Raw genomic sequence first — 17,300 nt, forward strand, 5'->3', positions numbered from 1 at the left:
CCTGATACGCATAAGTGGCATTTATTCAAAGCAGCTCAGCATATTGTCTTTCTATCTTTTTGTTTTTGCATTTCCTTTCATTACGCTGCCGCCATCGCCGCTCAGGCTGCTAATTCTGTCCCACTGATCTCGCTGTTTTCCTCTGCTCCCTTCAGCTGTCAATCACCCGTCCCCTCGCTCGGCACACGCTGTCAGAGCAGAAAATGAGACCACAGCAGGTAATGGAGGAGATCCTGCTAGGAAGATTCGTGTTTTGTCTTTCTTTAGACAGACACACGCTGTGTTTTTCACACTTTATTGGACACAACCTGTTGGCTGTGCGGCTGTGTTATCTGACAAAGTGGTGTGCTCAAGGTTACAGGGCGCAGAGACTCCCTCACTGGTCCTCACTGACCTAGAGATGATCTCCCGAGGCCTGAAGGTGAACGTCAATTGGACGCATGATGTGTCCGACAGTGATGTGTCCTAGAAGACAGTCACTTTGAAGCTGTAGCTTCTCAAGCTTAAAGTTACTCGTAAAGTAGTTCAACTACAGTCTAGCTATCCATTTGAAAAAGTAGCTGGCTAAACTACAAGCTACTAACAAAAAGTAGTTAAATGTAGTTAATCTCATTTAGAATAACACCATTAAACTTGAACAGATACACTTAAACATTAAATACAACTAATAAAACTTCAAATACACAAATTTCTAGCAGCATTTAACTAAATATGTCATTACATATATTAAATTAAGTGCATATAAATAGATAAAACAATATAATGCTGCACATATAAATACACAGAATACATAAAATCCCCCACATAACATACAGGAATAAAAATAGATAAATAAATATTGATTGCATTACAGTATTCATTCATGGTCACATTTGATTAATTTCCCTCCTTTAAGTTACATCATGGTCATGTTGTACAAATTTTTCCCTCGTTTTAATTTAGTTAGTGGCCACGGTTTAGCTAAAGCGAGGGAACAAATTAACTAATTTCCCTTGTTTTAATTAACTCGATTTTAATTAACGAGACTAACTAAAATGAGAGGACAAACATCGGTACTAAAAATAATTCAGTAAATCATTTTGAACCAGACCATTAACATAAATAAATGAACCAATCCACTAAATTAAATCAGACTTTAGAGATTGTATTTGATTATTATCTCGGTTTGCTTGGCTGTGAAGCTACCTGTGCAACACAATGTGACATAAAACAGCTTTTTGTTGAACTACACGGTTTCTTTTTGGAAAAAATAGCTTGTGACTGGAAAATATCTTAAATCAGCTTAAGCTGGTTTTAAAAAGTGAAAGTAAAAGCTGCCCAAAACCCCTCTAAGACCAGCAAACCATCTTAGGCTAGCAGAAGCGGGGCTTCTGTCATGCTACTGAAAAATGTAGTTAAATTAGACACTGTTTTTAGTTTGTTACTCCACAACATTTGTCATGAGGATGCAATGAGATTTCAACTGAGCTCCGAAGCTCAGGGAATTATAAATAAAGCACATCGGTGGACCAGATGCACAGCGTGTTCAAAGCTGCCCAGTCATCACACTACTTCCTGCGTCTCCTCCAGCTGTAAGGGAAACATGGCATCAGCACTTGTTTTCTCCTTTAGTCCCTCTCTCTTTCCCTCTCTTCCACATAAGCCACATCACAGCAAACCTGCAACTGCTGCACTGAGCCCAGACACACTGCTTGTAATGGATGCCGTGTTGTCTTCAGACACACTCGCTGCATTGCATTAATATGTACAGGGGACTGCTGGTGGATATGTGCTGATTCAGAGTCAGCGTTTGCAGTCTGAGGAGAGAGTAATGAGGCACAGTGCCCTGGAGCAGTCAATGCTTTACTCATGCACTGTGATGTGAGGCCAATATCAAAGTCCCTCTTTAAAAGCCCACAATGCACTGCAGTGAGGCCCAGAGATACAACCCTAAAATCACACAGGCTCCTGAGGGGAACTGAGACTATTTAAACAACCATTAAGAGTTCTCTATTCAGTATTCTGAGGTACTCACAGAGAAGAAAAGAATCAAAAGGAAGAACAGAAAGACAGAGAGAGAGTGTGCCTTTGGCAGAGATGTCCAGTTCACGAATGAATCATCCCACTCTCTATATCAATTAATTTGAAACACTCACTTGAACTTAAGAATCATAAACAACGAAACATTTGACACAATCTACGTAACTTAATGAAAAACAGTCATGATGCAATTCGAGTGTGAGGTGTTCTTAAGGGCCATTCACACACAATGTGTTTTTGAATTGAAAAACGCGAAACGTGAGCAGTGTAATGGGAAAAAAGCATGGTCTCAAGATGCACTAGATGTCTATTTAACATGTTTACACAGAAAAACAATGGAAAAGTGGAGCAGTGGAATGCAAAAATGAGTCCCTTAAGCACAATGTGAAATGGAGAGCCTAAAACCACCTTTTCAGGGATAAAATTACTGTAACGCATTGGCCTTGGCTTATTGTCTTATAAAATGTAGCAACATTCATATGATAAAAAGATACTGATATTCAAAAATAATTACATTTATTGATTATAATAATCTGAATAAAAATGATTCAGCCAAGTAAAGTAGTTCATTTCATTTAACTGTAAGACGCTTAAGGTACATTTATATAGAATGTGCTGTCTTGCATGTGGATGTATATGCATTTTCCATTATCTGGCTTTGAACAAGCCTCATCCAATCAAAATTTTAAATGCAATGCTTTTAAACCAGATTATGAACTGATTTAGAGCCCTGCACGGGCCTCAAATTTAGGCCCTAGCCCGAGACGCTGAGGCCCGAGCGCGTCTTTTTTTTCCCTTCTCCCAAAACAGCTTATACTACTGTTTCAGCAATTAAAATAGTTCAGTTTTGTATGTAATAGCAAAGTGATTATATTTCGTTTCGTTTTTTTTATGAAGTTAATAAAAAAAAAGCTTTGGAGCATTTTTTGATCGTTAAATATAAGTTTTTGTTTTTTTAAAGTAACGACCAAGCGGCTAGCAGCAGACAGTGAGCCTATGTTTGATAAATTTAGCCCAGTGATGGGCAAACTTGGCCCTTTCAGGCCACTTTCCTGCAGAGATTTGATCCAACCCTGATAAAACTCACCTGCCTGTAGCCTACTAGTAGTCTTGAAGACAATGATTAGCTGGTTCAGGTGTGTTTGATTAGGGTTGGAGCTAAACTCTGAAGGAAAGTGGCCTGGAAGGGCCAAGTTTGCCCACCCCTGATTTAGCCTTCTCAAATCATCACAACTTGCCTAAAATAAAATCTATAGATATAAAACAGTTCAAGCATATAACAATGTTTAAATGTTAAACCTAGATAAATGTGCGCTATATCCAATAGTTTGTGCTGAGAGTGGAAGCTAAAGCGTGCTTTGCAGGACATGGAGGCGCCAGCGCAATCACTTGCATTTTTTTCAGTGGATACGCCATCATTATTGCTCATAAAGGTAAGAGTAATACATCATTCGTAGCTGTAAAGGGTCTTATTTGTGTGCACTCACAATATCAACAAAATGTTGTGCTTTTATAAAATAAAGGCGACAAACATGATGCGCTTTCTGCCGTCTCGTCTTGAACAGGAAATGAAAACAAAAATGAACCAAAACTCAGCGAATACATGTCTCACAGACATGATAAATATATCTATAGAAAGCTTTAAATTACTACATAATGAAATAAAACAAATCAAAAACAAAAACTATTTCATTATAATCATAATCCGTAAAGATGCAGTTCTCTCTAAAGGCGCGTCTAATGAGGAGATGGCGAGTCAGGATCGACAATTTCATCCTTGCAACACCGACTCAGAAAACACTAGTTTATAGTAAATAACTCAAATATCTCCTTACTATTTCCCCCTGTCACATTTATGGTAATTACTTTTGCCGGTGCTTTGCGGCACGCTTAAGCCTATTGCTTGCATTTGAACGAAGAACTGTTCAGCTGCGCTGACGGCATGCACCACTGCTGCTACGGGACACTAAACACCGTTGAGCCGCTCTTGACAGTCACGGTTTCCACCAGCGAGGCAATTTTTTTCATCACTAATTGATGGATGTCTAAAATATAAAAAAATAAGGAACTATGTGTCTGAACTATGATGTGAAGATTGGCCTGAATCCCGGCCCGAGGGGCGTAAAAAAGTCAGGAAATGCAGGGCTCTAAACTGATTCCCTAAAATGAACCAAAAAGCATGATGCCTTGAAGGCCGTCTAAAGGGAGGGAGGAGTAGCTCTGGTCTTCAGGAATGTGAGATATTTGCAGACGTGCCAGCCAGTGAGTGGAATTCCCACAAGATGCACACAAGCACCCAGCGGCATTCCCATTCCCTCTGCACTGAAACACTACTGAAAAACACATAAACTGATAGTAAAAACACAAGATGAAAACTTTTGCAAACAGGTATTCAAGAAACCTGTGTAAAATAGTATTTTAATCATTATTTCAATATTTTTACAATTATTTTATTCTGTTTGAGGCCACAGAAATGACATGAACATATATAAGAATATTTCTTGTAGATAATTCTTGGGTGCACAAGAGCAAGAGATTTTGATCTGAAGTAAATATTAAGTTTGGTGAGGAATTGCCCTAGTCATACTCTTTGTTAATGTGTCTAGGTGACATAATTCCATGGTTAACTTTTGTCTGGAATGACTGGGAATAACATTCCTTCTCAGCAGTGCCCTTCAATGCTGCAAAAATTATGCTTGGAATTCATTGATAGCATTGCTTAACACACTGATAACATTATGATAGCAGATGTTAAACTGGTGTGTTTCTCCACACTTCTGTAGCTCTGTGGATGTGTAGGAGGAGGACGGATCTACGATCCCTCTGGTCTTCCTTTATTCTGCATTCTCACAATGTTCTCCCCTCCCTCTCTCCTCTAAACGCTGTCTGCCTGGTCCTGTAGATAAACCAAGCCGGCACCTCCTCCCTCAACCTCCTCTTCCACGCCTGATCAGGTGAGCAGCCTCAACTAAGTCTCCAAAGATTACACATTTACTTTCAGAACAGGCAGTGCGGCAAACCAACCACAGAATCTCAATCTAGCCTTTGTCATCTCCCCGTTCCTGTTTCACAGCACACCTTTTCTTAATAAACCCGGCTGTCTGTCCAGCATACTGAATGGCTATAGCAGGGGCCATTAAAGAGATAAACTGTATCTGACTGTATCCATTCGACTGTATCCTTAATAGAGCTAAACACCTCACTCTCTTTGTGACACACTCACATAGTCCTAAACCGGACCAACAACTTACGCTCAAATCTTTCTTCATCCGTCAGTTTTATTTACTCTAATGGTCAATGTGCAACTTGAGTTGATAGTGTAAGCTCACTTTGGTTAATGTGTAAGCAGGAGAGCAGGCGAGTCTTAGCGGTGGTGAGTCACAAACATGTACAAATCTTATTCTTGTAACTGAAGGGCACATCCGGTATTACAGTCTCATTTCGTAAGAAACATCTTCACAGATAGCTTACCGTTTGATTGAAGCATGTCATAATGTTTAGTGTTCATTCTTATCGAATTTTTCTTGATGTGAGTCACTGAGTTCAGCTTCTTAGCAAATGAAATGGAGGTAGAAACTAAACCAACAGAGCAAATGGTTATGGAAGCTCAATTCCAATATGATAACTAGGACTGCATTTTTATCACAATTACAACTTTATTTCTCTGAATTATGGCAATTTATTGAGATAATCTCACAATTATCTGTTTTATTCCTTTACTCTAAAGGCAGAAATTACTTCCATAAATAAGAGTTCATGATGATTCATTAAGACGGGGCAAAGTAAGGGAGAATTAAAGTCCTTGCCATTGGAGGAGCGATGTTGGTAAATGGTCACATCACATGAAGGTAAACAAATAAAATATCAATTTTTAGTAAGTTTAAAAAAAATATATTATTCAGATTTTTTTATTTCTCGATTATTTATTTTTTATAATTATTATATCTATCAACTCACAAGCCCACTGCAGTTTCCTCACAAAACCCAGTTTGGGAAACCCTGGACTACAAAATACATTATATTTATTTCCAAGACTTTTCCAGGCCTGGAAATTATACTTTTAAATTTCGATGATTTTCCAGAACCGTGGAAACCCTGTATAACACAATACCTTTACTGTACCAAGGTGCCGCCACAGTACTTTTTTGCAATGAAAACTTTCCACACAATGAGAACGTCATAGAGGTTGAAACTGCCTGACCACATTGCTGTTTTATAATCATCAAGTAAGTAATGATGTGGTCACGCTAACATCATAGCATCTAATTAGCATGCTATAGTTTTAAATATCTATGTAACCATGTCACAATGACCAGAACCACACATTTGCTCGTTCATGGTTCTCTGATGTTGGTAAATGGTCACATCACATGAAGGTAAACAAATAAAATATAAATTTTTAGTAAGTTTTAAAAAAAATATTATTTAGATTTTTTTATTTCTCGATTATTTATTTTTTTATTTTAATTTTTATGAATTATTATAATTATTATATCTATCAACTCACAAGCCCACTGCAGTTTCCTCACAAAACCCAGTTTGGGAAACCCTGGACTACAAAATACATTATATTTATTTCCAAGACTTTTCCAGGCCTGGAAATTATACTTTTAAATTTCGATGATTTTCCAGAACCGTGGAAACCCTGTATAACACAATACATTTACTGTACCAAGGTGCCGCCACAGTACTTTTTTGCAATGAAAACTTTCCACACAATGAGAACGTCATAGAGGTTGAAACTGCCTGACCACATTGCTGTTTTATAATCATCAAGTAAGTAATGATGTGGTCACGCTAACATCATAGCGTCTAATTAGCATGCTATAGTTTTAAATATCTATGTAACCATGTCACAATGACCAGAACTAGTGACACTGAGTCATGTCTCATCTTTATGGCTGTTATTAGAGCAGAGTTGACAGGTGGCTAACAGTGAGCAGGCCTGCAGCTGAACCTCTCCTCACTTCATCCTTCCATCTTTACACTTCATTTCCCCCACCGCTGCGGCAGTCGTGGCATATGGCTCAGTGCCCTAAGAGTGGCCTGCAACGCTCTCTCAAGGGACCATCACTGCCCACAGCTTCAACCTGTAGTTACCACTTGAAAAAAACTGCTTGCTCACTCTGTGCTGCCCACGGTCACCGGCATTATCAAACTCTGCATTATTTATGACCGTCTTTCACACCCTCCTCTCCTCCCTCACACACCCTCCTTTCCTCTGCCTATATTTCTCTTGTCTCCCTGTGTGTTTTCCAAGATATCACACGTCCTTGTATATGACCATGGCCAACGTTAAATGCTGTTTCTGTTTTACTTCCCAAATATGACATATTTTAGATTGAAATAGCAGTGGATAAAGGTAATATGTGAGTGTTTTAATATATACAATAAAAAAGACAAAAAAACTCCAATGCTTAGGTTCAGTAATTTTACATTAATGGCAATGTATATGTCTTTTTCTATGCCATTAAAGTGAAATAACTGAACATAAATATAGGAGCCTGATAAAAATGCTCATTTTATATGAAAATTTTAGACTGCACTTAAAGGCTTTTGCATCTGAACTCTTCATCCAGAAAACCAATATTTTAGATAGATAGATAGATAGATAGATAGATAGATAGATAGATAGATAGATAGATAGATAGATAGATTTGCTGTTTGTAATGAAAGTAAATGTCTGAAAATGTGTTACACATATGTGTATACAAAAAGTATTTTCCTACCTTCCCGATGGGTTTGGGAGAGTCCCAGCTCCTCTCTATTGATGGGGGAATCTGGTAAACGTCCTGTGTCTGGTTCACAGAGGGTGGCACCTGGTACACATCCTGCCCTGGACACGGCCCTCCTACAGTGGGTGGCACCTGGTAGATGTCCTGGCCTGGAACATTAATGGAGGGGGGCACCTGGTAGACATCTTGTGGGGTGGGAGGGTACTGTCTATGGCTTTGCTTTTGTGCCACAGCAGGGGCTTTGGGTTTGGGCTGTGGAGGTTGGGGGCCGGTGGGCACCTGGTAGAGGCTGGAGGAGGCGGGCAGACCGTGGCTGGGGGGGAGCATGTAGACCCCATCTGGGTTGGTTGAGTTGGCAGAGCTGGAGGAGAAGGCAGGGTGCATGGCCGTATACTGGGACGCAGGGGGAAGATTGTAGGCACTCTGAGGCAGGTTGAGATGGCTCTGGGTTGGGCTTGGTTGGCTCATTGGCTGCTGTAACTGCTGCTGTTGATGTTTATCGTACATGCCCACAAGGATCTTCAGCCGGTTGCCAGGAACAATGCCTTGACGGCCGTGTAGTGAACAGAGCCACCAGCCTTCCAGCCCCTGCGTGTCCCGCTCCAGGACGGTCATGATGTCGCCCTTGCGAAAGGACATCTCATCCGAAGACTCCGCCACATTGTCGTACAGGGCCTTTGCCAACACATTCTACAAGAGGAGAGAGAAAGAGTTTGAGTTCGGTTCACAAATTATCTTGTATTACACCAGGATCTCTAATGCTCACCAAGGTTGCATTTATCATTTATCATTATCAACATTTACACACCACGGACTCCATCTGTCCTCTCGTTTACAATGCCACCCACAAGTGCGGCTGGTCTTTGACACTTAAACAAATATTTGCAATTCGGCCCCCTGGACAAGCACAACACTTTTTCTCTGGCACAAGAGCGCTAGAGCCTGGCACAGTGCCAATAGACACGTGTATCACTGCTCTACGCGCCACCTTAATAAAGCCACAGTCAACCAACAGCACTCCATCACTGTCCTCTCAACAAAATCACAGCGTTTGATTGGCTCATTGTGATAGCTCATTGTGTGCCGCGGAAACCCCCTACAACTGTTAAAGGGAAAAAAGGAAAAAAGAAAGAGAGGAATAGAGTAGTTTAGCTTCAATCAAGACAAAACATCTCTGCTATTGAGTGATTCAGTGGAGGGTCTTTGTGCAGGAGAACAGTAGAGAACAGCTAATTTCCAACACAGAGAGCTCCATGTCCCCTTCGCACCCCCGTCTACAGCTCTCCTACTGTGAGTTCACAGTGGTTTGCGAGAGTTTTGAGCTCAAGCTAACAGGTGATTGATGCAGCGCAGCAGATAGCCAGCAGGTGTTTGATTACTAACAGACCTCCCCTGTCAGGACACATGCTGCCTTCGAGTCATGTAGGAATGATCGTCTTTACGAGATGAGCACCGCATGAACGCAATCACAAAGTTGTGATTACCAGTGGGAAACTCTTTTCGGACTGGAGGCATCAATTCATGTATCATGGTGGAAGCAAATTGATATACATAGTTTGTATTGTGAATGTTGACCATACATTTTAGTTTGTATTCACTACTGTTACTGATACGGTAGCAATAATATTTGCTATAGAAATAAAAATCGACTCAATTCGCTAGTTTAGGAGACGTCAGTCTTGTGTGATAAAAACGTATCCCATAATTCTCTGTGGTTGCAGGAGAATGATAAAATACAAAGATGAATTATCAGGTACACAATTTTTGGTCTTTGTGTTCTTGTGCTAGAGTAAGAAATAAGAAATTGCTGAATACTTGTTTTTTTAGACAAAAATCTCTTTACATAATAATTTGACTTTTTAAAAAAAGAAATGTATACATTTACTCAGCAAGTAGTAGTTACATTTGTTTAAAAGTAGCATTAAAGACATGTTACAGAAGATTTCTATTTCATGCTAGAATACTGTTTTCAACACTAATAACAATAAGAAATGTTTCTTGTGCATCAAACGACTCAATTCGCTAGTTTAGGAGACGTCAGTCTTGTGTGATAAAAACGTATCCCATAATTCTCTGTGGTTGCAGGAGAATGATAAAATACAAAGATGAATTATCAGGTACACAATTTTTGGTCTTTGTGTTCTTGTGCTAGAGTAAGAAATAAGAAATTGCTGAATACTTGTTTTTTTAGACAAAAATCTCTTTACATAATAATTTGACTTTTTAAAAAAAGAAATTTATACATTTACTCAGCAAGTAGTAGTTACATTTGTTTAAAAGTAGCATTAAAGACATGTTACAGAAGATTTCTATTTCATGCTAGAATCCTAGAAAAAAACACATCCCAGTCTCCACAGACAAATTAACCAGCACAACTGTTTTCAACACTAATAACAATAAGAAATGTTTCTTGTGCATCAACTCACCATATGAGAATGATTTCTGAAGGATCATGTGACACTAAAGACTGGAGTAATGGCTGCTGAAAATTCATATTTGTATCACAGGAATAAACCACATTTTTAAATATTTTAAAGTTATTTTACAATGTAATCATATTTCACAATATTACGGTTTTTACTATATTTTTGATCAAATAAATGCAGCCATGGTGAGACTTCTTTTAAAACCCTCACAAACCTAAAGTTTTGTTTGTTACTGTACTTCACTGATGATGTAAAAGTGTATTTTTGAGAATGTATACACAAATGTTGCCACTAGAACATCAGAAAATCTGATATGGCATACTCAGTGGAAATTATCATTATCAGAGCACCTTTGTCTTTCTGTTTTTAACATAATATCTGGGATAGTAGGTGATGTGAAATGAGATGCAGCCACAGCCTGCAGCTACGTCTTTCTTCAGGATCCCTGTGGTATAATGCTAATTATGCACCTCTGTACACAGAAACTCCCCACTGCCCACAATATCTGGAATTGTGCCATACAAACTGCGCCCAGTGCAACATTTTTTGGCCTTGTTTGCATCGTTCAGTGCTGAAACAACGCAGACAGCAAAGAACCAACGCTATCAGCGGGCGCAATCCATTCTGCGTGAATCCCTCCCTGTGTCTTTTAAAGGTCTGTGTCGTGTGCGACACAGTGCTCTGATGAATAGTGTCTCTGTGCTCGGAGCTGGAGGAGAGAGAGGAGAGGCTCACGGAGGACATATCTGACAGATGAATGCCCTGCCTGTGCTGCCAGGGTGAGGGACAGTCCCTGTATTGTCTCCCTTAACGCCGGAGGAGACCGAGGCTGGACACAATAGCGTCCGAGAGGTTTTACTGCCTGCAAGCAGCTGGTTGAGATGTCACCATGTAGTGCTGGCATACGCATGCACACACAGGGCACTGATGCACGTATAGACGGAGGAATGCATGAATGTACACACACAAATGCATGCATGCATACCTCCACAGCCCCCTCTATCCATTCAAACTCACACACACAATGCCAGAATAATGAGATGCACTCAGACCAGCGGAGAGAGCTCATTAACTCCATGGGCTTTTCCATAGAGGCAGTTTAAGCCATTCTTTGGGAGTATTTGCAAAGGAATGGGACATTCTGACTAGGGGTGAGCAGAATAAGCAACAGTAGGATTTTTCGTTGACGAATAGAGATTTTGCTATAGCGTATATTGACATAAGCAAGACTATCCCTATTATTAGTACTATTATTAATAATAATTATATATATATATATATATATATATATGCACTTTTACTCAGACTGCACTCAGACTATTAGATGCATTTAAAAACGTCCTCCTCTAATAAAACAGTATATTAATATAATATATTATGAAATATGAATGAATGATGTTACAGACTTTGTGCAAACTTTCCAGCAGTTACTGTAAATGCACTCTAAAACAAGTAGGACAATCCTCATAATACTAGCTGGAATCTAACTAAAGCCTATTGTCTATTTACAGTATGACAAGAAATGTCACAATTTGCCACATATATTTTAAAACTGGTAATCAATCACAAATATTGGTCAGTAATGAATAATCATTGTCTTTTGGTTTACAACCAAAATCATTCAGTTATGAAGTATGCCATTTTAATTAGTTTGTCCAAAAATAGGAATTACTGCATAAAATTTAATTAATTAAAATTAATATATCATAAAATATATTATAAATATTATAAATAAATACATTTGGTCAAACATCCCACTCCTTGTTCTGACTCTATGAATATGTACTGACAAACATGCTGAGGTCTGATTCAGTTCTTCCTTCAGAGATGGAGTAGATTTACATCCTTCCTGATCAGGCTGACAATAATGAATAAATGAATTAGGTGATTGACATTGTTGTTGAAGCATTTGGATAGAAACCCTCAGAAAAGAATTTCCTGTGACTTGATGTCTTTGTCTTTCTTCTGCCGTCTTATCTTCCTTGCCTTCTCTGCCTTTGAAAAGCAGAAGCAAATTGCAGTAGAAAAGAAGTGATGTGTGCTTTCTGGGCTATTCTCCACTCTTTTTTTCATGAGAATATTTTCCTGCCAAGCAAAAAGGCTCTGGAGGACTGATGACATCACAAGCTGTTGAACTCTGCCTCCATTACCGAAAGTATGCCAAGCCTCTCTGTCTGTCTGTCTCTCTTTCTCTGTCGATCAGGACACAGGATGTTTAGGGAGTGATTCACAGGGGTTTATATGTAAGGGCGAGTCAATGATTCAGTGACAGTGAATATTTTTTCATTTGTTGGGAATGTACACAGGAGAACACAAGCACATCAGCATTAAGACAACAGCAGGAGGATAAATGAAGGAAAACAACAGATAGGAATATTTGACTATTGATCAATGGATCTATTAGCATCTTCACAGCTCAGGATAAATCACACCCTTCATTTGTGACAATTATAAAGTACAACAGTAAAGCACTGTTGTGTATTAAACAACGACAGAAAACAAGTTGGTTCCTCAAGGGTGTTTTCTGCTGTACATCTGCATTTATTAAGCAGTAATTGGAAGCTGCTTTGAAAAAATCACTAAAAGCAGCTTGAAAAAAATTATTAGCCAAAGCAATATTTCCAACTGAATCTAGTTTTTGCAACAAAACAGCCCAGACTTCATGAGTCTTTCTGCCTGATTCATACGAAGAACCATCTCAGTACATGTGATGCTGGTCATGTTGTATGTTGCCTATTTATCGTCTCTGTACTAGTTTTTAATTTAATCATGGTGACAGATTTTTAATTATCTGCCACCATGAAATACTACTGATAAGACTAGAAACACTTGAATTTATATAACCAAAATAAAAAACATAGTGACAAACAATAGCATTTAGCCACATAAAATATTAAATATAATGACTTATTGAATATTCAAATGAATCAGCAAATCATTTATAAACAAAACAATTCACTAAAATTATTATTATTAGGCTTCCCAGTGCAATTTGAAAAAGAGAGGGACATTTTAGGACAGAGCATCTATGTGTACAATGTAAATATAAAAACAATATAGCATTTAAGACAGTGTAACATTTTAACACACTACAATGCTAATTTTTGTTACTGGAAAAGCTTCATTGTTTTGACAGTGGTTGAGTTACTGTTACACTACTGTAAGTTTGTTACTGGCCAACACTGTCATCAAGACATTGTTTGAGAAATAGTAAAGAGGCTTGTATAAGATGAGGGGATGACGAGAGTATCGCTTCATTTCTCTCTGGCGATCATCACCATGGAAATGTCCAGGTCAAACACTTTCTCTGTGGCTAGAGCAGACAGAGACTGATGCTTAACATTATTATCTCTAGAGAAAGACAGAGAACGGATAAAAGAGATGGAGGAAGAGAATGGAGAAGAAAAGGAAACTTATCATCCAAAGGATGAAACGTTCATCCATTTGCATTTAAAAGGGTCAAGAGTGCGGGAGCATTTAGCAGGCCACATGTTAAAGGGGTCATATGATATTGCTAAAAAGAACATTATTTTGTGTATTTGGTGTAATGAAATGTGTTTATGCGGTTTAAGATCTTGTATTAAATATAATGATAAAGATCTCACCAAGATCTTGTAACACTCAAAAGGGAAAGGAACGATTTAAATTGCATCATATAACCTCTTTAAAGGCTTTAAATAGTTCCTTAAAAATGTAAAATTCTGTCATCATTTACTCACCCGTATGACTGATTTTTTAAGAATATACTGGTCACCCGTTTCAAATAATGAAAGTGAATGAGGACTGGGGCTGTCAAATTACTACAGTTTTATTATAGTTTCTGCATACTTTTTTAAACAATGGCACTTAGAATGACTTGAGGGTGAGTTAAGGCCTGTTCACACCAAGAAAGAAAACTATAAAGACAACTATAACGATAATTATATTAGGCAAGGCAAGGCAAGGCAAGTTTATTTATATAGCACATTTCATACACAATGGTAATTCAAAGTGCTTTACATAAAAGAAAAGAAAAAAAGAATCACACCAATAAAACAAGGAATTTAAAAACTTTGAAAATGATGAAAAAATTTATTTAAGAGGTTTAAAATAAATTTAAAACAGTTAAGAATAGAAAATAATTATACATACAATATAGTGCAATCAGTTCGGACATTGCACAGTGCTCATTCAGTAAATGCACAGCTAAACAGATGAGTTTTGAGTCTGCATTTAAATGTGACTAATGTTTTAGCGCATCTGATCTCTTCTGGAAGCTGGTTCCAACTGCAGGCGGCATAGTCAAGGTATGCATTCACCTTGAGAACTTCATCTTTGTTTCCAAATGCAATTACTTCAGTTTTTTCCTTGTTTAACTGAAGAAAGTTCTGGCACATCCAACTGTTAATTTCATCAATGCATTGGCAGAGGGAGTCAATGGGGCTGTAGTCATTTGGAGATAAGGCTAGGTAAATCTGGGTATCATCAGCATAGCTGTGATAGGCAATTTGGTTCTTTCTCATTATTTGACTTAGTGGGAGCATATACAGGCTAAACAAGAGCGGTGAAAGAATTTAGCCTTGTGGGACTCCGCATGTCATGGACAATTAGCATTCTGTCAAGCTCTTTAAAGTCGGGTGGATTCTGATTGGCTGTCAATGTTTTTATCATTCATCAGCTGGAAAAAAGTCATTACAGTAATGATGGGGACTTCCTTATTCTCACAGAATTAGAACAATTATTAAAACTTTATAGTTATAGTTATCATCATAGGTATTGTCCTTGGTGTGAATGGGCCTTAAATGATAACAGAACTTTAATTTTCAAATTAACTTGAATGAATCTCTTTAATAATTGTGATAAAAGTGACAGAGATGGAAAGAGGAAGAAATGTTGAGAATGAAAGAGAATTCCACAGGATGGAGGGAAAAGGAAAGAGGGATGTGGACCTGTGAGAGAGGGAAGGAAGGAAGGGGCCAGACAGAGCCACTGAACAGGAGGTAATGTGGCAGCTGCTGGAGCGCACTCTGTACAGACAGGTCAGTGAGTGTGTGTGTTCGTATTGTTATGGGGGGGTTGGGCTGAACAGCTTTTGTCTGGTGCCTCTACATGACCCTGTGGGACAAACAATAGTAAAGTTAGCAAGGTGGGAGCAGGTAGTGTTTTTGTGTGTTATTGTGAGCTCATTAGCTTCAAGGGCACGGAGACAGTATACGAGTATACCAGTATACACCACAGCTACAAATCATCTCAAGAACACAGTCACTGTAAACTAGGAAAATCCATAATATAGTCATAACAGTTGTTGTTGCAGTGCTGTTATCGGTAACTAAAACTATTAGAAATCATTTTGGTGATTAAAATAAAGCTGACATAAATATTAGATAAAAATGTAAAATAAAAAATAGAAATGTCACCCAACTATAATAAATAAGTCAAAGTACTAAAATTACTAAAACTGAAATAAAAAATACATTAAAATGATATTGAAATATTTTTTTAAAAGACTATTTTATTTTAAAATTGTATTTAAAAAAAAATGACCAAATCACTAAAACCTAAAAAACTGATTATTTTAATTTAAACTGAAAATATAAAAATAAAAGCTAATTCAAAATGTATTATAATAGTAAATATGTAAATAATATTAAAATAACAATAATTGTCAGCTGACATTAGAGTTTTTTTAATTTATTGTATCAGATGATATTGGATATTTTATTTTGCATGCTCAGTTCAGCTACAGTAACATTTAGATGATTTTTGCTGTCATCTAACATTCACTTAACATTAATCTTTAATGTAAATTATTATTTTAATTTAATAATACTTAAACGTAATCTTTAGCCAATCTCAAAATGTATATACATTTTTCATACTGTACATCATAAGGTTATGTCTAATTTTACTTGTACAATTTTAAATGAATGATGTTAGGTTGTTTTATACAAAACAGTTTAGAATTTTGATATGAGACAGTATAGGTTATCAGCCATAATATGACAATAGGACATAAAATATCATATAATCTATACATTAAAATAGCGACCATAATTTTAATATAAGTCAAGCGTGATCACAGACGAAAGGGAACCTGCACACCTGAGTATTGATTGTTTAACTGAAATTCTGAAAATTTTCCCACATTTCACTTGAGTGAATGATCGTCATGCAGGTACAGTTCAAACCAGCTGTACTTTTGTCCCTCAAGCCCTGGTTTTCATTCACACCAAATTAAAGATAGAGTCTCATCTGTCTCAGGTCTATTCTCATCAAGCATCCACCTCCTGAGCTCTGGGAGAAAATATTCCCTACCTCATCAAAAGTTTTTATTGGTTTAAAAACAGATGGGCGCTGCAGACAAAACAAGGCCATCTCTGTTTTGTCGCTCACAAAAGACACCTGAGCTTTTATCTGAGCCAGAACATATAAGCGGTTTCTAAATTCTCCCATCTCTATATGAGGCTTGGGTGTTATTCTGTGGTCAGGTTGTTATTCTGAGGGGCTTACTGGTTGCAAAAGTAGCAGGTTGGCTGGAGTAATTATAAGGCAGGTGGAGTTTGGGATGTTAAGCTGTTGTAGACCATTTTCAGACATATACACAAGGAGCAGACGCTTTATCAGACAGCAGTGACAGTCATCAGAGCTGAGACTCAGAGATGTGACTCAGACAGACAGACGCGTGTTTGGACGTTTGCCGCTATCAGCTGTGTCAGTCGTGTATGACACACACACACACACACACACACACACACACATGGAAAGAAGGTCACAAAGAAATAGACCACCTAATAATGATTTAGTCATCATTTATTAACCCTCATGCTGTTCCAAAAAAGTATGATTTTATTTCAAACATCTCCATTTCTGTCGCCAGAAACTCATACAGGTTTGAAACAGTATCAGGGCGAGTAAACAACGACAGAACTACCCCTTTAAGATCACAATAAACATGTCTATTTCTCCTGAGAGAACTTCCATGTATATGAACTGGATGAATACCTCTTTTAAGGTATTAAAGCATGCTGGAAATAACATGCAAGTGGGGCACAAACCTGCTCTATTTACAGGAAGGGACCTGAAAATCTTGGCAGAAAGGAAGACAATAGCAGAAGGTTGATGGCAGAGATTAACAGTGGGT

At 38.0% G+C, this 17,300-nt stretch overlaps 1 protein-coding gene across 3 annotated transcripts in view; it reads right to left on the minus strand.

Moving 5' to 3' along the window:
- Window positions 1–17,300, minus strand: part of LOC107583722 (breast cancer anti-estrogen resistance protein 1-like) — a 46,900-nt gene that overhangs the window by 23,190 nt on the left and 6,410 nt on the right. For 2 of the 3 annotated variants that reach the window (XM_016270006.1, XM_016270004.1), the window contains exon 2: window positions 7,749–8,444. In XM_016270006.1, coding sequence (XP_016125492.1) covers window positions 7,749–8,444 — 696 coding nt within the window. The remainder of the gene's footprint in view (window positions 1–7,748; window positions 8,445–17,300) is intronic. The other variant, XM_016270005.1, reaches the window with a different exon arrangement.

Source organism: Sinocyclocheilus grahami, unplaced genomic scaffold (genome assembly GCF_001515645.1).
Source record: "Sinocyclocheilus grahami isolate Dianchi unplaced genomic scaffold, SAMN03320097.WGS_v1.1 scaffold55.1, whole genome shotgun sequence".
NCBI classification, from domain to species: Eukaryota; Metazoa; Chordata; class Actinopteri; order Cypriniformes; family Cyprinidae; genus Sinocyclocheilus; species Sinocyclocheilus grahami.